At 44.8% G+C, this 23,920-nt stretch overlaps 2 protein-coding genes and 1 non-coding gene across 3 annotated transcripts in view; 1 reads left to right on the top strand and 2 right to left on the bottom strand.

Moving 5' to 3' along the window:
• LOC144482179 (NACHT, LRR and PYD domains-containing protein 3-like) overlaps positions 1–23,920 on the bottom strand; it is an 82,026-nt gene that overhangs the window by 9,006 nt on the left and 49,100 nt on the right. The gene's annotated exons all lie outside the window — the stretch shown is intronic.
• Positions 520–17,479, bottom strand: LOC144482175 (NACHT, LRR and PYD domains-containing protein 3-like). Its single transcript, XM_078201383.1, has 4 exons — positions 17,466–17,479; positions 15,730–15,816; positions 8,904–9,074; positions 520–694 (listed from the first exon to the last, which is right to left on the bottom strand). Exons 1-4 carry the CDS (start codon positions 17,477–17,479, stop codon positions 520–522), a joined length of 447 nt encoding a protein of 148 aa, XP_078057509.1.
• On the top strand, positions 21,941–22,101 carry LOC144482180 (U1 spliceosomal RNA). The gene has a single exon (XR_013495889.1). It is a non-coding gene; the product is annotated as a U1 spliceosomal RNA (small nuclear RNA).

Raw genomic sequence — 23,920 nt, forward strand, 5'->3', positions numbered from 1 at the left:
GTCGGAGATTGTGAATATTGTTAGGGGCCTATAAATGATTCCCACAAGTGATCCTTTAACTTTGGTAAATCTTATTTCTATCCAAACTGATTCTGCATCTTGATCATTGGAAGTAAGTTCACCTCTCGCGACTGTACTGTCATCTGTTACAAACAGCGAGACTCCACCACCATGTTGTGTCCTCCCATTTACTGTCACCTATTCATTCTCCCCCTTTTCACAAATCAATGGATGCTGTGTCCGGGGAGAGCTGTGCAAATCTGAGGAGGAAGAGAGGACCTCAGAGGGTGCACGGAAATATTATTCCCCCACACCCTCGACATTAGGATTTGTGGGACGGACATCCCATTGCTCAGGGAACAGAGAGAGAAGCAACAGGAGTCAGAGGAAAAGCAATTTTTCTTTCATAACTGACGCCAATATTAATGGGCAGAGTTTTTTTTTTACACAAATACCAGTGGACAAATTGTATTGTTGAATATTCAGTTAATATAAACGCAATCTCACACAGTCTGCTACTTACTGCAGTTTATGTATTTTACAGTCCAGTTTCCTCAGAGCCACAGACAGCAGTTTCACTCCTGAATCTCCAAATTCGTTGGTACCCAGATCCAGATCTATCAGTGAACGGTTTGTACTGAGAGCAGAGACCAGGTCCCCGGCACAAGAATCTGTGAGAGCGTTATCATGGAGACTGGAGATCAGAGAGATAAATAACAGGAATCAAGATAAATCCCCAGTGTTTTTAAGAATAAGATCATTAACAATAGTAATGTGCAGCGCGGGACATTCAAGAAATACAATTTCAGTTCATACAGAAGGTAAAATACTATTGAAGCTGTAAAACTTAAAATATGAATAAAATATGCTGAAAAGTCTCAGTAGGTCAGGCAATATCTGTGAAGATAGAAACAGATTTAGTTTTAGCTATAATTAAAACTTGGAAGGAGCAGTGAATTAAGTTGTTTGAAGTGACAGGTTAAAAATTGGCAAGACATGTTGCATCTTTATAGAACCTTAGTTCGGCCGCACTTGGAATATAATGTTCAATTCTGGTCGCCACACTACCAGAAGGATGTGGAGGCTTTGGAGAGGGTACAGAAAAGATTTACCAGGATGCCTGGTATGGAGGGCATTAGCTATGAGGAGAGATTGAGAAACTTGGTTTGTTCTCACTGGAACGACAGAGGTTGAGGTCCGACCTGATAGAAGTCTACAAGATTATGAGAGGCATGGACAGAGTGGATCGTCGGAAGCTTTTTCCCAAGGTGCAAGAGTCAATTAGGGGGGGAAAGGTTGAAGGTGCGAGGGGGGCAAGTTTTAAAGGAGATGTACGAGGCAGATTTTTTACACAGAGGGTAATGGGTGCCTGGAACGCATTGCCGGGGAAACAAATACGGTAGTGACTTATAAGGAGATGTCTTGACAAATACATGAACAGGATGGGAATAGAGGGATATGGTCCCCGGAAGGTTAGGGGGTTTTAGTTAAGTTGGGCAGCATGGTCAGTGCAGGTTTGGAGGGCCGAAGGGCCTGTTCCTGTCCTGTAATTTTCTTTGTGCTTTGACAGGGAGCTGGGGATGGGCGGGTGAGAAGAAAAGAACAAAATGGAAGTGCTGCAGTGATTACATGTCAAAAAGGCTGATGGTGAAAGGGAAGAACACAGGATTCTCATGTCCTTGCCCTGAGTCACAGGGAGTGACATGGGATAGTCAGTGGCTCAGGAATGGAGTGTGCGGTGGGGTTGAAGATGATGAGAGAGAAACCTTTTTCACACTGCCAGTGGTTCGGGTCTGGAATTCACAGCCGGGAAGTGTGGTGGAGGTCGGCTGCATCGAAGCAGTCAAAAAAAAAATAGATGATTATTTGAGTAGAAACAATGAGCAAGGAGACGAGAAAAAGGCTGGAGAATGACACACATTCCCAATGCTAATTTAGTGAGCTGGTGCAGACACGATGGGCCAAATGGCCTCATTGTGCACCGTAACAATCCTGTGAAGATAATGGTTGTAAATGCATCATTATTTCAGCTGGAAGTTGGTGATGTTGCAGTGTGGACAGTGTTAGTAGCCATAGTCCTCAATAAAATATTAACTCTCCAATAGAGAGAGACAATTTGTTACATGTAGCTTCAGGGACACAACTGAGTAAATGTGGGGCAATGGGAGGAGGTGGGACTCCATGAACCCCACAGCCGGTACGAGGACCAAACACTCAACATTAGCATCATTCTACATCCCACTCGAGACACCGAGCCAACTGAACTAACCAACTCCACACATAGCCAGAACGGGCACATTAATGTCTGACAGATGAGGGAAATCCGTCCATTCAGGCTGCACAGGCAGAATCACAGAATTGTTACAGAGCAGAAGGAGGCCATTCGGCCCATTGTGTCTGCGCTGACTCTCCGAATGAGCAACTCACTAAGTGTCATTCCCCCACCTTCTCCCCGTAACCCTGTGCATTCCAGAGCTTCACCACTGGCTGCAGGGGAAGGCCCCATTTTGACAATGCTGGCACCAGATTGAAAGGCAGCCAGCGGTATTTTTAAAGGCTCTGAAGGGAGCAGTGAGGGAGCCCTGGTTAATGAACAAAGGGCTAAAATGGCAGAAGGCAGATTGAACCCAATTCGCTTAACACTTTCCTGCAAATTCTCACGGCTATATTGGAGGGAGGTTCTGTAACCTCATGACTGGACTTGTGGAGATCTCTTACATCAACCCAAGCAAGTCTGGATAGAAACTGCCGAGGGCCGGAGCAGGTAGCACGTGGCTGCAGTGAGGCAAACGGATCAATAACCTGATATGTTCTGACAAGGCGAGTGTTAAACTTACAGGCTGATCTGTGAATAAGGATGAAAGAGAAATTGTGGAAAGAACATCTCCAGCCAGACACTGGCAATGTCCAAACAGCAGCATCAATCTTCAGGAACATGACAGCCTCTCTGTGAAGGATGAATGGACACCGCTCCACAATCACCAGGCAGGAGTGTTCCCTTCCTGTTGGGGAACACTTCAGCGGTCACAGGCATTCAGCCTCTGATCTTCGGGTAAGCGTTCTCCAAGGCGGACTTCACGACACATGACAACGCAGAGCCGCTAAGCAGAGACTGAAAGCCACGTTCTCCACACGACGACGGCCTCAACCGGGATCTTTTGTTCATTTCACACTATCTGTAACCCCCATGACTTGGCTGGGCTTGCAAAATCTCACTAACTGTCCTGTCTGGAGACAATACATATCTCTTTAACCTGTGCTTAACCCTCTCTCCACTCACATTGTCTGTACCTTTAAGATTTGATTACCTGTAAAGACTCGCATTCCAACCATTATTTTGTAAATTGAGTCGGTGTCTTTATAGCCCTGTTTGTGAACAGAACTCCCACTTACCTGACGAAGGCATGACGCTCCGAAAGCTAGTGCCTTTTGCTGCCAAATAAACCTGTTGGACTTTAACCAGGAGTTGTGAGACTTCTTACTTCGGAACAGTCTGCAGGACATGTTGGAATGTGCATTACCCTCTAACATTCTTTACTCTCTCACACAAAAGAACAGCTGTGCTGAATGCCAGACGGGCGTGCACCTCTGAAGATGAGGAGGGGTCGTCAGAGGATGGACTGTCATATTATTCCCCATAATGTCCGCCAGAGCAGGTACTGTCTCACACGAGTAGCAAAGGGTTTACAATCTGGCAGCACAGGGCAGAACACACAAACCCGAGCAGCTGATGGAGGCAGTAATAGCTGAGTTCACTCAGACTTTTGAGAGGACAGGTCATTGTCAGCTTCAGGAAGATGAAACGTGACTGGGGTCTCTAACAAGGCGGTAAATACTGGAGCTGCAGCATAAGGTATTTTACAATCATTTGGAGTTTCCACAGCCTATGTGAATCCATACGCAAAGGATGGAGGAGTCAATCCAGGCCAGCAGTGTTACCATGTCTCAGGTATGAGCACAAATAGCATCCTCTACAGAAAGATTGGTGACCTTCATGGAGAGTCACATACAGCCTATCACCCACAGGAAATACACATGAACCTGCATGTTCTCATCACCTCCATGAGCTCTGTGGAACACGGGCTGCGGGAGGGGTGGGAAAATGTGCCTGGAGTAACTGCCAGGACCTCCCCAGCTGAACAGGGAGGGTTCAAATTACCCTGAATGTATATAGTAGCGGCTGTCTACAGCATTTGGGAGCTCCTCTCAGGATGCCCCTGGTGTGGGCAGTGGGTTCCCTTCTGCTCCGTCTGTGACACCAGCACCTCACGAAGCTATGATGACAGAGACAACTCCAGCATCTGTGCAGAGGACTCGCAGTCGGCCGGATCCTTCCAGGACTCAGGAAATCCGAGGACAAGGGACACGGTCATCGAAACTCTCAGAGGACAAAGGTAAAGATCCTACCTGCAGCTCAGTGGAAGGTGCGTGGATGGCAGTTGTTGTCACGGTGGGGTTCCTTCCTTGGGTTTCACAGGGCTACATTTTGCTGTTGCTTGTCACTTTGTTATGTATGTATTTTCAGTAAATTCAGAGATGGAGCACCACGAAGAAAATCCTTCACCTTATTACTGGGTCTTTAACAGTTCACTGGGAATGTGAGATGGGAAATACAGCACTGAATGAGGTCAATACAATTCCAATGCCTTTGTTTCATGTAGTGACGGCTCCAGGGAAATTATAAAACATTCACAGAAACAGCAACAGGTCTGCAGAAGGTGAAGGATTTATTACACTGAATGGCTGTGTGAGTGTGACTCATGCAAAACATGTCTGTATCACTGAATCTCGATCCTCCCGGACATATTCCATGTTCCCTGGCCTGTGGTCCATGGGGTTCCTCATCATAAAGCATTGGTCAACATCGCACTTGTTCAAAGTCACACTTTGTTCAAAGCTTCTCCATTTTAACTCCAGGTTATAGAGAACAGCACAACACCAGGACATTTGAGACCCTTGCTGGGTATATTGAAGGGCTCCATCAGATCTATCTTTAGAATTTCTCTGGTCTGCCCAATGGTCACTCAAGTTGCCCTGTAGCAGCTGTTGTCTCTCGTCTGTAACTGTGTTTGGGCACAATTACCCATCCCCTCAGTGGGTAGCACTGGTCTTTCTTAATTCTTTCAAGGGATGATGGTGTCACGGGCAATGCCAACACTTGTTCCCATTCACAATTGCCCTTGAGAAGGGGATGTTGAACCATCTTCTTAAATTCTGAAGACCCTCTGGTACAATGCCGTTAGGAAGGGACATCCAGGATCATGATCTCACAGTAGTGATGGAAAAGCAATATATTCCAAGTCAGGTTGGTGTCTGGCGTGGGAGGGAATCTGATCGTGGCTGGAGTTCCCATTCTTCTGATATTCTTGACAATCTAGGAGATAGAAAAGTCTTCCTATTTTCTGTCACCTAACCAGCACTTTGATGGGAGAGTAACAATGGAACTTTATGTGCCTGTAGAAGAGAGCACGAAACGTCAGGAAATGAACTACAAATGGTGGCAGTGTCCAGATCTTGCCATCCTTACACCGAGAAGCAGCTGCACTGGAGCTGGGAGATCAACAGGCAGGGTGGGAAATCGCTAATTGTGATATTGGTTGTGAAGCTGAGAATGAGCGGTTGAATGGATGGGCACAGGAGACCGTCCGGCACCTGCAACACATAGAGCTTGTGTGCCCATCACTGGTCACATGGAACCGGCTGAAGGACGTGTTGGAATGTACATTTTGTTACAAACTATGTCTTAAAGAAATGAATTGAATATTGAAGGATATTGAATTCGATGATCAGCCATGAACAAAATAAATGGTGGAGCAGGGTCGAGGGGCCGAATGGCCAACTCCTGCTTCTAGTTTCTATTTTAATCATGTTTCCATGCAGGTTAGGTTATCGGCACCGTGCTATCTGTAGCTGGTTTCCTTTATTGTCACTGAAGCAGTATAATTGACATCATGTTGATTTTAATCTGGACTAATGCAGTGTTCTGTTGTTTCATTGTTCCCCTGCGATGGCAGAGTAGACCTTGATTGCGGGTGATTGACAGGTTATGTCATGTGACTGAGGGACAGCTATATTTCACAGAGCATTGTAGTTTTTATTTTCCTTTCAGAAGCTGCTTCACGTTAAGACAAACAGCAATGTTGTTTTCCTCTCCGAATTTAGAGATTTTGCTGTTTGAGTGCTGGAAGCTGCCAGAGACTGGGGTTACCTCTCTGTGGTTGGGCTGTTCGGAGGTAACATCCTTCTCTGAAACAATTGTCGGTTGGCTGTCCAGAAGTGTTAAAAATCTGGAAATCGGCAACATGTGAACATACTTGTTTTTGTGTGAACTGATGTTGGAGAAGGGTGTATGTCTGTGGGTATTGCTTTATATTGGAACAACAGAGATAGCTAGCTGTTAAATGTTATACTGTGTCATGTTTAATCTTGCAATTGGTAAAGGTTATGCTAATTCTTGTTGGTATATTCTAACTGCATTCTTAAATAAACTGTGTTTGATAAAAGCATCCTAGTGGGTCACTTGATTCATACCTGGAGTGAAACACCCCGTGCTCATCAATGCCAAAATCAAGTGTAAAACCAAGGGTCCAGGCTAACTTCACAAAACACCTTGGAGTTTCTGGCTTGTGTCTTAACAATTGCCTCCATTCACTCTTTTCTCTTCCTCACAAATCAAGGGTTGTGTGACTGGGGGAACATCAGTCCCCCTGTGAGCATGTGATAGGTCCTCATAGAGTCACCGTCACATTATTCCCCCACACCCAGGGCACACAAATGAATGTGATTGACATTCCATTGTATTGGCATCAGAGAGAGAGAAATAACAGGAATCAATGAAAATTTAGGTTCTGGTTCATAACTTCCAACCACTGGGCCTTTATAGAGTTTTTCAGCACAGAAAGAGGCCCTTCGGCCCATCGTGTCTGTGTCAGCCATCAAGCACCAATCTATTCTAATCCATTTCCAGCACTTGCTCCATAGCCTTGTCTGCTGCGGCATTTCAAGTGCTTGTCTGAATACTTCTTAAATGTTGCGAGTGTTCCTGACTCCACCACCCTTTCAGACAGTGAGATCCAGATTCCCACCATCCTCTGGGTGAAAAAACTTTTCCACAGAACCATAGAATCCCCACTGTGCAGAAAGCGACCAATCGCCCCATCGACTCTCCACTGAGTCTCCGAAAAAGCATCTTAACCAGGCCCACACAGCTGCTTAACACTGGACATTAACCATGGCAAATCCACCGAAACTGCACATCTTCACACACTAAGGGATAATTTAGCATGGTCGATCAACCTAAGGTACATATCTTTGGACTGTGGGAGGAAACCAGAGTACCTGACAGAAACCCACACACATGGGGAGAACATCCAAACTCCATAGACAGTCACCCGAGGTCGGAATTAAACAAATGTTCCTGACGTTGTGAGGCAGCAATGCTAACCATTGTGTCATCTTCAATTATCCTCTGAAACTTCAGCCCAATGCCTTAAATCTATGCCCCTGGTAACTGACCCCTAAAACAAAGGGGAAAGGTTTATTTCTATAATTTGATACAACTCCACATGGTCGTCCCCCAGCCTTCCCTGTCTGAAAAAAACAACAGGAGCATTGACATACAGATGGATCTGTGCGTACTTGTCCACTGATCCCTGAAAGTGGTAACACAGGTGGATAACTTGGTCAACAAGGCATGCAGCATTCTTGCTTCATTGGCCAGGGCATCGAGTATAAATGTTGGCAAGTTATGTTAGTATTTAACTTTAGTTAGGCCCTATATGGAATATTGCGTGCCGTGCTGATCGCCAGACAACCAGAAGGATGTGGATGCTTTGGAGAAGGTGCAAAGAACGTTTACAAGGATGTTGCCTGGGTCTGGTTAAGGTATGAAGAGAAGCTGAATAAATTCGGATTGTTTTCACTGGAAAGTCGGAGGCTGAGGGGCGACATGATAGAGGCATATATATGGTTCATAGTTGGAGTCTTTTCCCCAGTGTAGAAATGTCAACCACAAGACGGGATATTTTGAAGGCAAGATAGGGAATGTTGAGAAGCGACGTGTGGAGAAAATTTTCACATAGAGGGTGGTGGGTGCCTCAAGTGCACATCCACTGAATTTGACGGAAGCAGGCATGTTCCCAATTTTCAAGGTTTATCTTGATTGAAACATGAACGGGAGATGAACCGAGCAATAGAAACCGCGTATGAGCAATAAGTATTGGGTCTGAATAAGAATGAGGAGTCGCCAAAGGCTTGGTGGGCCGAAGGGCCTGTTACTGTGCTGCATGGCTCTTTGTTCTTCTTTGTACATGAATGTTAAAATCACCTGTGATTATTGCAGTATGTTTTTACAAACCCCATTATTTATCCTGTGCATTGAGTCGGATATTCTGAAAATTGTTAGGGGCCTCTGAATGATTCCCACAAGTGATCTTTTAACATTGTTAATTCTTAACTCTACCCAAACTGATACTGCATCTTGATCATTTGTACTAAGTTCACCTCCCGCTACTGTACTGACGTCCGTTACTCACAGCCAGACCCCACCACCATGTCCTGTCCTCCATTTAATGTCATCTATTCACTCTCCCCCTTTTCACAAATCAATGGACGCTGCGTCGATGGAGAGCTGTGCACATCTGGGGAGGAGGAGGGTTCTCCCTCAGGTGGTGAAACATAACATTATTCCCCCACACGCTCGACATAAGGATTTATGGGACTGACATCCCATTGCTCAGGGATCAGGGAGAGAATCAACAGGAATCAGAGGAAAGGCAATTTTCCTTATTCATAACTGACGCCAATAGTAATAGGCAGAGTTGTTAATACAAATACCCGTGGTGAAATTATACTGTTGAATATTCAGTTATTATAGACAAAATCTCACACAGTCTGGTACTTACTCCAGTTTCTGTATTTTACAGTCCGGATTCCTCAGAGCCACAGACAGCAGTTTCACTCCTGAATCTCCCAGTTTATTGTAACCCAGATTCAGATCTATCAGTGAGCGGTTTGTACTGAGAGCAGAGGCCAGGTCCTCGGCACAAGCATCTGTGAGATCGTTACCAGACAGACTGTAGATCAGAGAGAGAAAAATAACAGGAATCAGGGCAAATCCACAGTGTTTTTAAGAATAAGATCATTAACAATAATAATGTACAGCGCGGGACATTCAAGAAACACAACTTCAATTCGTACAGAAGGCAAATTTCTATTGATGCTGTAAATCTGAAATATGAATAAAATATGTTGGAAACTCTCAGAAGGTCAGGCAATATCTGTGAAGAGAGAAACAGATTTAGTTTCAGTTCAATTACATAAACTTAGACATTGGAAATATCAGTGAATTAAATTGTTTTGAGTGACAGGGAGCTGGGGATGGACGAGTGACAAGGAAAGGACAAAATGGAAGTGCCGGAGTGATTAAATTACAAAAAGGATGATGGTGAAAGAGAAGAGAACAGAATTCCCATGTTCTTATCCTGAGTCACAGGGAGGGGCATGGGATGGTCAGTGGCTCAGGAATGGAGTGTGTGGTGGGGTTGAAGATGATGAGAGAGAAAACTTTTTCACACTGCCAGTGGTTCGGGTCTGGAATTCACAGCCGGGAAGTGTGGTGGAGGTCGGCTGCATCGAAGGAGTCAAAAAGGAATAAGATGATTATTTGAATATAAACAATGAGCTCGGATATGAGAAAAAGGCTGGAGAATGACACAAATTCCTAATGCTAATTTGGTGACCTGGTGCAGACACGATGGGCCAAATGGCCTCATTGTGCTCCGTAACAATTCTGTGAAGATAATGTTTGGAAATGTATCGATATTTCAACTGGAAGTTGGTGTCGTTGCAGTGTGGACACTGTTAGTAGCCATAGTCCTCAATGAAATGTTAATATTTCTCTCCAATAGAGAGAGATAATTTGTTACATGTAGCTTCAGGGACACAACTTAGTAAACGTGGGGCAATGGGAGGAGATGGGACTCCATGAACCCCACAGTCAGTACAAGGGCCCAACCCACAACATTAGCATCATTCTACATCACACTCTGGGCACCAAACCAACTGAACTAACCAACTCCACAATATTGCCAGAACCGGCACATTAATGACTGACAGGCGAGGGTAATCTGTCCACTCAGGCAGCACATGCAGAATCACAGTATTGTTACTGAGCAGAAGGAGGCCATTCGGCCCATTGTGTCTGCACTGACTCTCCAAATGAGCGATTAACTAAGTGTCATTCTCCCACCTTCCCCCAAAACCCTGTGCATTCCAGAGCTTAGCCTCTGGCTGCAGGGAAAGGAGCCATTTTGGCAAAGCTGGCACGACATTTAAATACAGCCAGCGGCACTTTTAAAGGCCCTGAAGGGAGCAGTGAGGGAGCCCTGGTTAATGAACAAAGGGCTGAAAATGGCAGACGGCAGATTAAACCCAATTCGCTGACACTTCCCTGGAATTTCTCAAGGCTATATCGGTTTGGAGGGAGGTTCTGTTCCCTCAGGACTGGAGGAGGAGACCTGTCACATCAACCCAATCAAGTCTGGATAGAAACTGCCGAGGGCCAGAGCAGGCAGCACGTGGCTGCAGTGAGGCAAAAGGATCAATAACTTGATATGTTCTGACAAGGTGAGGGTTAAACTTACGGGCTGATATGTGAATAAGGATGAAAGAAGGAATTGTGGAAAGAACATCTCCATCCAGACACTGGCAATTTCCAGAGAGCAGCATCAATCTTCAGGAACATGGCAGCCTCTCTGTGAAGGGTTCCGGTCAGTCAGAGATGATTGCTGCACTGCCGACCCTGAGTGACCATCCTGGTGGTCCCATGATGGGCAGTCTGGCAGCACCATAGGCCTGTGTGTGTCTTTGATGTGTGAGTAACAATGGAAATTGATGTGCTTGTAGAAGACAGCACACAGCGTCAGAAAAGGAGCCAAGAGTGACACTGTCTGGATTGTGTCATCCTTATGCCAATGGACGATGAATTGCTGGAGCTGGGAGACCTGGATGCTGGGTGGGCAATCGCTGATGGTGAAATGGGTTGTGGGTCCAGAGAGAGTGAGTGAGTAAATGGATGGGCACAGGAGAAACTCTGCTGCTGAGTCCATAACTTTGGGGCTTGTGTGTCTTCCATTGGTCACATGGAGCTCTGGGTTAGGAACAGTCTGCAGGACATGTTGGAATGTGCATTACCCTCTAACATTCTTCACTCTCACACAAATCAACAGCAGTGGTGAGCGGGAGACGGGCGGCACCTCTGAATATGAGGAGGGATCATTAGAGGATGGATTGTCATAGTATTCCACACAACGACCGCCAGAGCAGATACTGTCTCACACGAGAAAGAAAGGGGTTACAATCTCGCAGAACATGGCAGCACACGCAAACGCGAGCAGCTCATGACGGCAGCAATAGCTGAGTTCACTCACACTCTTGAGAGGACAGGTCAGTATTTCGAGTCTTTAACAAGGCGGCAGATACTGGAGCTGCAGCGTAAGGTATTTTAACATCCAGTGGCGTTTCCAAAGGCTCTGTGCATCCACACGAAAAGGATGGTGGAGTCAATCCAGGCCAGCAGTGTTACCATGTCTCAGGTATGAGCACAAATAGCATCTTCCACAGAGAGAATGGTGACCTTCATGGAGAGTCACATCCAGCCTATCACCCACAGGAAATACACATGAACCTGCAGGTTCTCACCACCTCCATGAGCTCTGTGGAACACGGGCTGTGGGAGGGGTGGGAAAATGTGCCTGGAGTCACTGTCAGGACCTCCCCAGCAGAGCAGGGAGGGTCCCGTTTGCCCTGAATGGATAGAGGAGCGGCTGCCTGCAGCATTTGGGAGCTCCTCTCAGGATGCCCCTGGTGTGGGCAGTGGGTCCTCTTCTGCTCCGACTGTGACACAAACACCTCACGAAGCTATGATGACAGAGCCAACTCCAGCATCTGTGCAGAGGACCCGCAGTCGGCCGGATCCTTCCAGGGCTGAGGAAATCCGAGGACAAAGGCCACGGTCATCGAAATTCCTGGAGGAGGGAGGTAATGATCCTGCCTGTAGGTCAGCGGTTGTCATGGCTGGATTGCTTCCTTGGGTTTCATGGGGTTATACATTGTTGCTATCGGTGACTTTGTTATGTGTGTGTTTTCAATGAATCCAGAAATGGCGCACCACTAAAAAAATCCTTCGCCACATTTCTGGGTATTTAACATTTCACTAGGAATGTGAGATGGGAAGTACAACACTGAATGAGGCCAATACAATTCCAATGCCTTTGTTTCATGTAGTGACCACTCCAGGGAAATTGTAAAACATTCACAGAAACAGCAACAGGCCTGCAGAAGGTGAAAGATTTATAGACTGAATGGCTGTGTGAGTGTGACTTATGCAAAACATGTCTGTATCACTGAATCTTGACCCTCCCTGACATAGACCCCATGACCTTGGCTGTCCTCCATTTGGTTCCTCAGAATGAAGCATCTGGTCAACATTGTATGCCATCACACTTTGTTCAAAGCTTCTCCACTCTGACTCCAGGTTGAATAGGACAGAGCACAATACCAGGACAACTGAGACCCTTGTTGGATATATTGAAGGGTTCCAACAGATCTATCTTTAGAATTCTTCTGGTCTGCTCAATGGTCACTTTAGTTGCCTTGTTGCAGCTGATGTGTTTCTCCTCTGTAACTGTGTTTGGGTTACACACAGACACAATTACTCATTCCTTGTGGGTAGCGCTGGTCTTAATTTGTTCGTGAGATGATGGTGTCACGGGGAATGCCAACACTTGTAGCCCATTCCCAATTGCCCTTGAGAAGGTGGTGGAGAGCCATCTTCTTAAATTCTGCAGCCACCTGGTGCAATGCTGTTAGGAAGGGACATCCAGGATTATGATGCCATAGTAGTGACGCCAACGCAGTATTTTCCAAGTTAGGATGGTGTGTGGCTTGGAAACGAATCTGAAGCTGGTTGGTGTTCCATTCTTCTGATATCCTTGCCCATCTAGGTGATAGATGGCACATAATTGGAATATGATGTCTCAGGAAATTTGGTGAGTTGCTGCAGTCCACATTGTGTGTGGTGCACACAGCTGCCACAGTGTGTCAATGGTGGAGAGAGTCAATATTTAATTTGGTGAATGGCCTGCTGATCCAGTGGGCTCCTCTGCCATGGATGAGCTTCTTGAGTGTTTCTGAAGCTGCACTCATTCCAGCAAGATGAGCGGATTCCATCACACTGCTGACTGGTGCCTTGCAGATGGAGGACAAGCATTTGCGAACTCCCACGCTCTGATCTACTCTTGGAGCCATAGTATTCACAGTTCAGTGTCTGTTCAATGTTCCCATCCAAGCTGATGATGGTCGAGGATTCTGCGATGGTGCTGCCATTCAATGTAAGGGGAATATGGTTAGATTACCTTCTGTTTGAGATCGTCCTTGCCTGGCACACACCATCCTGCACGTGAAGCGTTACTTGCTATTCATCAGGTTAAGCCTGAATGTTCTTCAGCCCTTAGCTCCGATGAAGAGTCATCCAGACTCGAAGCGTTAGCTGTTCTCTCTCCACAGATGCTGTCAGAAGTGCTGAGGTTTCCCAACATTTTCTGTTTTGTTCAGGTGTTGCTGTTTGTTGATATAGATTGCTTCAATATCTGAGGAATTTTGATCAGTACTGAGCATTGTACAATCATTAGTGAGCATCCTCACTTCTGACCTTGATTTTGGTATGATTGAGCTCGGTCTATCATATGCTGCTTCCGCTCTCTGGTCTGCAAGTGGCCGTGTGCTGGAACTTCACCAGGTTCACATCTCATTTTTAGATAAACCCAAGTCGAATATGTTAATATATGTAAAGACAATTAGCCATAGTAACACTGTACTGATTGCTGGGAAAAGCCGCTGTAATCTTCCTCTAACTGAAAGAGTACAGTTCGCCACTCCTGTCTGGCTCACAGATAACTTCATATCCATGCTGCCATTGCCTGTTTTATTTCATGGTCTTCATTTTTGCTGCCAAGCTGGTTATGTGTCTATTAATAGCGGACAGCGTTTCTAACACGAATATTGATAGCTATAGATACTTCTATTGTAGTATCAATATTTGTGTTATTAAAAACACTGCCCATTATTAATAGTGATATAATTCTGACTATTCTGACTGTGATTATTACCGTTGGCAGCTGAGCTGAGCCTTGAGTTCATAAATCCATGAGTTCATAAGATACAGGAGCGGAATTAGGCCATTCGGTCCACCGGGTCCACTCCGCCATTCGATCCTGGCTGATATGCTCCTCATCCCCATTTTCCTACCATCTCCCCATAACCCTCCAAACCCATTACGAATTAAAAATCTGTCCAAATCCTTCGTAAATTTACTCAATGTCCCAGCGTCCACCGCAATTTGGGGTAGCGAATTCCACAGATTCAGAACCCTTCGGGAGAAGTAGTTTCTCCTCAACTCTGTTTTAAGTTTGCCACCCCTTATCCTAAGACAAGGACTTCTCGTCCTAGAATGCCCCACCAGCGGAAGCTACTTTATCCGTACTTTGTATCATCATCTACCTTTCAATTTGACTCCCCTCATTCTTCTAAATTCCACAGGGTATGGGCCTAAACTGTTCAATCTCTCTTCATACGACAAACCCCTTACCTCTGGAATCAATCTAGTGAACCTCTTCTGAACTGCCTCCAATACCACTACATCTTTCCTCAAAGAACTATGCACAATACTCCAGGTGCGGCCTCACCTTGTATAGTTGTAACAATACTTTGTTACTTTTATATTCTATTCCTTTAGCGACAAATGCCAACATTCCATTCACTTACTTCATTATCTGTTATAGCTACATGCTAGTTTTCTGGGGCTCATGAACGAGGACATCCATATTCCTCTGCACCGAAGCACCCTGAAGTCTCTCCCCATTTAGATAATAAGTCGCCTTGCCATTTTTCCAACCAAAATGCACGACCTCACACTTATTCACGTTCAAGTCCATCTGCCACATTTTGGCCCACTCTCCTAACCTATCTATATCCATTCTTATTTCTGCATTGTAACTTACTGTCCCGCCTCCTGGGGTGTAAGAGGTCCTGGGCTGTAAACTCTGGAAATCCCTTCCTAATCCTCTCCACCTCGATCTCTGCCTTCACTTTTAAAATGATCCTTGAGCTCCGTTTAACACATATTTGAGAGTGAATCCCTCGGGATAAAACTCATCAGATTTCAATGTCATTGTTTAACTGCCTTTCCGATATACTGCAGTTTTATACTTTTAATGAAACTGAGAAGCTTACAGACTTAAACATCTATAATCTGAATGACAAATTAAATAGTTTGAACATGTGACGTCCCATCTATGGTATTTCTATAAGCATTTAATTGTTTTGTTCATCTTTGTTTTCTGATGAATGCTTTGAGAGTAATTATAAATGAATAATTAAAACTTTCACTTCTGAATCTTGCTGTTTATTGTAATTCAGGTTCGACACATGACTGACTGGTTTGTACTGAGTGCGGAGGTGAGAATATCTGTGGCTGTTATGCTCCGACCTGGAGGTCAGAGAGGGAAAGATTACAGGAACCAGAGTAAATCCGTGGTGTTTAACAACAACACTAATACTGATAGGAATGATGTGTAGTGATTAGTAATGACACTATTACTCACACTGATAATAATTTACCGTGTTAGACATCCAATTATTATAAACAATCTCACAAAGTCTGGCACTTACCTCAGTGCCTGTATTTTACAGTCTGGATTCCTCAGAGCCGCAGACAGTACCTTCGTTCCTGAATCTCCCACGTTATCGTGATCCAAGCTAAACGGATAGAGTTAAAAACACATTAAAATCAGCTACATTTTCACCAGAAAAAGAAACTGGGTCTATTTTTGTGTCAGAAATTTAGCACCAATGGGGAACTGATTCAAGTTACGATACTACACCGTAAACAATTGTCATTTCAGTTGAATTGGAAAGAAAATAGCAGTGCAAAATGATGACACAATCGCTACCACTGGTTTGACTACTGGTGAAAACCACCTTTACACCTCTAAAAATATATACTTTTGTTCAATTTTTCATGGATTTGGGTGTCGCTGGCGAGACCAGCATACGTTGCCCACTGCTAATGGCTCCTAGAAGATGTGAGGGTAATTAGGGACGGGCAATGAATGCCAGTCTCGCCAGCGAGTCCACACCCTATGAACAAGCAAGTAATTTTTAAGCATATCCCCCATTCTGGTCTCATTTCCTGATCATCAGAATTACCCTCCTGAATCTGACTGACCCTGCAAAGTTTCCAGAAATTCAAATCATTTCTGCTGTGACATAAATCCAGGATTTTATGAGAATTGTACAATTTACTGAGAATTAAATGATAAAGCTGAGATTCCCTGTACTTCTTAACTGTTGACATTAGATTAATCCGTATAATATCTCAGGGTGAGTTAAAATGTGAAGCTATGCTAACTTTTGGTGGAGGATCCATCCCCTGGATTTTATACAATAAGGAAAGATTATTCTCCCATTAGAAAGCTGAAATATTTCTGCTTGAACAGTTGATGGGGGAAGGAGAGTCTCACACTTTATTTCACATTAAACAGACTCCACATTTACTCCTCACATGGAAAAGGATTATCAGAAAATCCTGTTTCATGTCACTGACAGTTTGACTGGAGATTTTCCGGCAGTGGATATCCTCATTCAGTAAATCCTGGTTTCCTTGGCTCAGATCTAAGCTCTGCAGTCCTGCCACATTTCGCTGTGAATGGTAGTGCACAATGGCTTGAACATTTGATGGGGAAAGGAGTGTCTCCCACTTTATTCCACATTAAACAGGCTCCATATTTACTGCTGGTATGGCGAGTGTTCTATCTCTTGGAATTATCGGAAGTTCCCTCTTCCCAGTACATCCTCACATAGGAAAAGGATCAGTAAATCCTGTTTCATATCACTGACAGTTTGACTGGGGATTTCTTCATTCAGGAAATTCTGGTTTCCTCGGCTCAGATCTAATCTCTGCAGTCCTGCCACATTCAGTTGTGAATGGTAGTGCACGATGAAAAACAGAAGGAGGAGGCTCCACAAATATCCCATCCTAATGACGGAGGAGACTAGCACATCAGTGCAAGAGATATGGCTCAAATATTAGTAACTAACTTCAGTGGCTGAATCATCCAGAGGTCCCCAGCATCACACATATGTCTTCAGCTAATACGATTCACTCCACATCGTGTCAAGAAACAGCTGAAGGCACAGGGTGCTGCAAAGATCATGGGTCTTGCCAACATTCCATTTATTGCAGTGAAGATTTCTGCTCCAGATGTTGCGCTTTCCCGAGCCAAGCTGTTCCAATACAGCTACAACACTGACATTTACCCAAAATAGTGGGAAATTTCCCAGGTATGACCATACACAAAAAAGAGAGAACAAATCCAATCTGCCCATTTACCACCCCATCAGTCTACTCTCGAGGCGTCATTGAGACTTTCAAATGGCATTGAATTAGCAATGAACTGCTTGCTGAATCTGAGCTTGTGCTTAGTCAGGGTCACTCTGCTAACTACCTCATTACAGCCTTGATGCTAACACGGACAACAGAGGTGAACTCAGGATGTGAGATGAGAGTGTCTGCCCTTGACATCAAGGCAGAATATGACCACATGCAGCAGAAAGGAGACAGAGAAAAACTGAGGTCAATGGAAATGAGAGAAAAAAACTATCTGCCGGTTGGAGCAACACCAGCACAAAGGAAGATAGTTGTGGTTGTTGGACCATCTGCAAGATGCAGTGCAACAACTCACCATGGTCCATTACACAGCACCTTCCAAACTGGTGATTTCTGTCCCTGGAAGGACAAGGGCAGCAGATGAGCGGAAACATCACCACCTGACCGTTCCTTTCCAAGATACACGCCATCCTGACTTGGAAACATATCACCGTTCCTTCACAGTGACTGGGTCAAAATCCTGGGACTCTCTTCCTCACAGCATTGTGGGTGCACCTACACCACATGAGTACCTACATGCAATGACAGTCATATAATAATGTGCAGAGTCGTTTTCCAAGCAATTGATATGAGTTTAATTCCCAGCTTTCTCAGTTTGTTGGAGTGGGTGAAGAGAGGGTCATCTTATCTCCAGGAAGTCACAGCAGGAATTTCTCAGGGGAGTGCCCTAGGCCCAACCATCTTCAGCTGCTTCATCAATTAAACTTCCTCCATCATCAGGTCAGAAGTGGACGTGTTTAATGATGTCTGCACAACGTTCAGCACCATGCTCAACTCCGCAAGACAGTGATGCAGGACCTGTCCATCTGTAGCAAGACTTGAACAATATTAAGGGAAGGGCTCACAAGTGCCAGATGATGACTATTTCCACCAAGAGAGAATACAGTCATTTCCCTTTACGTTCAATGGGATTATCATCCCCATGAATCCCCAACTATCAACATCTTGGGTGTTACCATTGATCAGAAACAGGTGAGCAAGATCAATACTGTGGCTATAAGAGAAGGTTAAATGAAAGGATTTCTGCACAGAGTAACTCACCTCCTGACTTCCCAAAACATTTCGACCATCTACAAGACACATGTCAGGAATTTGATTGAATACCATCCACTTGTCTGCATGAGTGCAGCTCAAGATTCAGGAAGCTCGCCACCATCCAGGATAACTCTGCTTGTTGACTGGTTCTCTACCCATCACCTTCAACATTCATTCCATCCACCACAGAGGTACAGAGCGAGTAGCGTGTACCATCTACAAGATGCAGTGCAACAATTCCCAATGGCCCGTTACAAACCTTCTAAACTTGTGATTTCTATCCCTAGAAGGACAAGCACATAAATGGAAACATCTCCACCTGGAAGTTCCCTTCAAATATACACATCATCCTGACTTGGATATATATTGCCGTTCCTTCACAGTGACTGGGTCAAAGTCCTGGGCCTCTCTTTTTCACAGCACTGTGGGTGCACCTACACCACAGGAGTCCCTTATTGCAGTAATGGCGGTATAATAGTGAGCATAGCTGCTTTCCAAACAGTTGATACGGGTTTAATTCCCAGTTGTCTCAGTTTGGAGTGGATGGAGAGAGGGCCAGGAGGTAGTAACCACAACCGGGCACCACGGTAGCACAGTGGTTAGTACTGCTGCTTCACAGCTCCAGGATCCCAGGTTCGATTCCCGGCTCGGGTCACTGTCTGTGTGGAGTTTGCACATTCTCTTCGTGTCTGCGTGGGTTTCCTCCGGGTGCTCCGGTTTCCTCCCACAGTCCAAAGATGTGCGGGTTAGGTTGATTGGCCAGGTTAAAAAATTTGCCCCTTAGAGTCCTGGGATGCGTAGGTTAGAGGGATAAGCGGGTAAAATATGTGGGGGTAGGGCCTGGGTGGGATTGTGGTCAGTGCAGACTCGATGGGCCGAATGGCTTCCTTCTGCACTGTAGGGTGTCTATGATTTCTATGGTTTCTATGAAAAGAGTTGGTCAATCCAATTTAGTCAAGTCTGCGGCTCCAAACTGAAGCAGTCGTGTGAAACATAGCTGAGGGTCGGAGGGTCAGTTGATCATTCAGCTACTCTGCGCCGGCCCTCGCTAAGTTCAAAAGGGAAATGGTGAATCTAATAGAGACACAGAGGAAACTGAAATCATCAGTTGGTAAAATAATTGCCGTTTGCGACTGGCTGTATATTGCTGTGAATTAGAAGAAGCTACAGAACTGGCCAATGGTGGTTCCGCTGTTGATGTGGTATACATGGATATTCAAGAGTCATCTGATGCAGTGACACAACAGACTTGAGGCAGACGCTCATAAAATAAATGGGAAAGTAGCAACGTGGATATAACATTGGATGAACAAAGAGTAATGGATATTTTTAAGGCTGGAGGATGCCGATTTTGGAGAACCCTAGCGGTCAGTATTGGGATCCTTGCTTTTCCCTGATATATATGAATGATCTAGGTCTTTGCAGTCGCGAGGAAAATTTCAAAGTTGGTTGATCACAAAAAAGTTTGAGGCATCGGAAACTGTGAGGAGGAGAGCTTGGGAATGAAATACGGACCTTGGTGGAGTGCGCAGATAGGTGGCAGATTAAGTTCAATGCAGAGACGTGTGAGATGATACTTTCTGGTAACATGCAATAACATGGAAGCAATATAAAGTAATCGGTAGAATTGTTAATGGAGTGCAGGATCAGAGGGACTGAACGTATATGTACAGTGATCATTGCCGTTGGCAGGGTAAGTGTAGATAGCAGTTAATAAAGAATACAGCATCTTGGGCTTTACTGCAATGAAATAGTTTATGTTTTTGGGCATCAGATAATAATTCATGAGTTTAAGTTTAATGTCTGTTTCTGTACTAAGAAAGGGCCAAAACTTTAATTTCACTTCATGTTGAACAAAGCTGCCTGCTTGCGGGTTTTTGGTTTCACTTTAAACTGTCCCTGCATTTTAATTTAAGGTTTATGACGTTGTAAGAACTATAGAGGTTAAAACAATGGCTGCTTATATTCAGAGGCCCACAATGAATGATAGGAGCACTGAGTTTCAGTTGCATCCAGTTAACCCAAGAAACAAGACAGTGTTCACAGAGGCTGCCAGTAGAGGCAGGGTAGTGCAGGGATTCAGAAAGCAGGAACCAGAAGATGAATTGCTGTCAGAAACCAAGGAGGAAAAGAGGAGTGCCAGGAAGACAGCAGTCAAAATGACAAAAAAACCTGAACCTGAACAAGCTACTGCTCCCGAAGTAAAAGAGAGGAGCACAGAGAGACTCCCAGTTAAAGACAGAGCTGCGAGGTGTGAACAGGTTAAAGTTTACTCACGAGAATCCAGACATCTGATATAATCCTAAAGTTGGTGACACCTTCATAGAACTTATGAGGCACTGGTGCCTGTTGGCATGGCTGAATATGAAGGAATAATGAAAGGAAACATTGAACTATTGGAGGGGGATTCTTGGTGAAGGCATCTGGTTTGTGAAAAGGCATCTTTGTTTGTGAAAAGAAAGCTGCTTTTTTTTCTCGAGTGGAGGTTAGAAACACTCGTGTGGAAGCAAGAGACCCAGTGAGATTAGTTTTTTCACAGTGTGACAAACATCTGGGGGGATTTGAAGAAGAATCCACTGAAGTTACTTTGGATGGAATCTGTGACTTAGTTTCAGACAGTGGTGTATCTGACCACAGGTGCCTTGTTGGTTTACATTGATTGTCTAATTTCTGAAAACATGTGAGCATAAGATCTATTTTGTAACTTGTGTCATCCTAACAGATCTGTAGACATCTGTGAAGTTAGATGGGGTGCAGTAGTGGTGCATTATAGTTATTTTTAGCAAAGATGTTCGTGTATTGTAAAAAAATAAGTTATGTTCGACTGACCCAGTGTTCTGCTCTTAGACCTGACTGTCCAGTAGTCAGCTGGGATTTTAAGATTGTCAATACGGGCATAGAGTACTCGAGCAAGGAGGCTGTGCTGAACCTGTAAAAGACATTAGTTAGATCTCACTTCAGCGTGTCATACTTTAGGAAGGCTTTGAACACATTGGAGTGAGTGCTGACGTGGATTACAAGATTGGTTACAGGGATGTGAAATTTCAGCCACGACGTTCAATTGAGGAGGTTTTGACTGTTCTTCTTGGAGGGAAGAATGCTAAGAGGAGATTTGATAGAAATGTTCCAGGTAGTCAGGGTGCTGGACAGAACAGGTCGCAAAAAATGTTGCTGCTCGGACAAGGATCAAGAACAAGCTTTAAAGTGATTTGTAAAAGAAGCCAATGTGATGCGAGGAAAGCCTATTTGTTTTACACAGTGTCTGGTTCAGGTCTGGAATTGAGGTGAAGGCGATTTTACGAGGCTGTAGTCAGAACCATGTTGAATGAAAACACATGGGTTGCTGTAACTTAACAGGGAGGTTTATTTTCACAGACCTTACGCACTCCATAAGGTTTAGTACTTACCTGGCAAGGAGAGTCAATGATCAGGCAGGCTTATCTCCCAGGATAAGGCTATCACATGACTCTCTGCGTGTGCTGACCCCTGCGATGTCCCAATTCCGGATATTCGACTGCAGAATTTGTGGTGGTGGGGGACTGCGTTCGCACTCTGCCCCATGTATTTCAGGCAATGCTAGCACCATCTCCAAAGGCAAACAGCAGCACTTTCAAACACAGCAGCTCTGGAGGGGGCAGTGAGGGAGCTCTGCTTACTGAATGAGGGGCTGAAGTGACAGAAAGAGAGCAAGGGTTGCTGCCCAATCACTAATTCCCCCTGGAGTGGATTCCCCCGGCTGCTCGCGCTCGGAGGGAGGTCCTGTTCTCTCAGGATGGGAGGTGGTTATCCCATCACTGCAAGCCAGTCTGGATGGAGATTGCTGGGAGGTCAGCAGGTTTCTGTCGTGGTTGCAGTGAGGAAAAGGATCAATGTCCTGATGTTTTCAAACAAGGTGAGTACAGCACAGCCTGATATGTGAATAAGGATGGGTGTGAAATTGTAGAAAGAACATCTCCACCCAGACACTGGCAATGCAAAGGCAGCAGCATCGACTGTCAGAGACATGTCCGTTAGGCTGACACCAGCATAGGCTAGAGCCGGGCTGACCAACATATACACTGGGCAAACACATGTCAATGTTTTTCTCACTCAAGGGGCCGATGAGTCAATTTCATAATGATAATGTTTGGCACAGCAGAAATTGCAATTAAAAACTAAACTGAAATATGAGCACAATAATGTGTAATAACTAAAGATGATTATTAGAGTTTAATCCTCATCAATCACAAATTGTTTCTCTCCCACATTTGCTGCAGATTGGATCAAAAAAATATCAATGGCAAACATGGGAAGGAAACGGGATGGGATTGAAGGTGCAGCTCCATGCAGATTCGTCCATTCAAACTGAGCTGTGTGACTGAGATTTTGGAAACTCGCTCCGGGGTTCGCATTGCGGGGCTTCGAGGGTCACATTCACCCCTTGGTCCACACGTTGGACAGCCCAATTTATGTCCAAGCACATAAATTGTTACTCACTCATCAAACACATGCACAAGCCCAGGGTTGTCCAACGTGTGGACCAAGGGGTGAATGTGACCCTCGAAGCCCCTCAACATCATCAGGGAATGAGTGAAGAAGAGTGGAGACATCCAGATATTGCCATCCTTACACCAATGTTAGTTAAAGTGCTGGATCAGGAAGGCCTGGGGGCATAGTGGGTAATTACTGCTGGTGAGATGGGTTGAGTGGGTGGCCTAATGAATGGGCACAGAAGAGCGTCTGTTGAGGACAAAACATAGAGCTTGTGTATCATCACTGGTCATAGAGAGCAGTCTGAAGGATGTATTGGGATAAGAACAAAATAACCAGGAGCAGCAGAAGGCCATTCACCCCCTCGAGCATACTCCATCACGGCACAATTATTTTCCCGCTCGCTCCTCTGTAACCCTTGATTTGCTTCTCAATCCGAAATCATTCCTAACTCAGCTTTGAATATATTCAATGACTCTGCCTCCATAAGTCTCCAGGGAATGGAATTCCCTCACTCGCGAGCATCTAAGAAATACATTTCTCCTCCTCTCAGTCTTAAGGGACTGACAATTACATTTTAAAATTCATCCCCTTGTTCTAGTCTCTTTGCAAGAAGAAAAAGCCTCTCAGCAACCATCCTGCCTCGTCTCCTCAGGATATAATTTGTCTCAATGCGATCACCTTTTAATCTTCTGAACTTTATAGACATTGCTCTATAAATAAACCGCTCTATCCCCGGAATCCGTCGAGTGAACTTTCTCTGAACTTGTTCTAATACAATTCTATCCTTTCTTATGTAAAGAGCCCAACATGATACACATTTCTCCAGTTGCGTTCTGACGAAGGCTGTGTAAAACTGCAGCAAAACTTCCATACTCTTACATTTCATTTCTATTGCAATTAAAAAAA

The sequence above is a fragment of the Mustelus asterias genome (genome assembly GCF_964213995.1).
Source record: "Mustelus asterias chromosome 26 unlocalized genomic scaffold, sMusAst1.hap1.1 SUPER_26_unloc_9, whole genome shotgun sequence".
Taxonomy (NCBI): Eukaryota; Metazoa; Chordata; class Chondrichthyes; order Carcharhiniformes; family Triakidae; genus Mustelus; species Mustelus asterias.

Coding starts and splice junctions, on each gene's coding strand:
- LOC144482175 (XM_078201383.1), bottom strand. Junction 9,075..15,729: donor TGTAAAATACAGGCACTGAG/GTAAGTGCCAGA, acceptor TCTGATCTACAG/TCTGTCTGGTAACGATCTCA. Junction 695..8,903: donor TGTAAAATACAGAAACTGGA/GTAAGTACCAGA, acceptor TCTGATCTCCAG/TCTCCATGATAACGCTCTCA.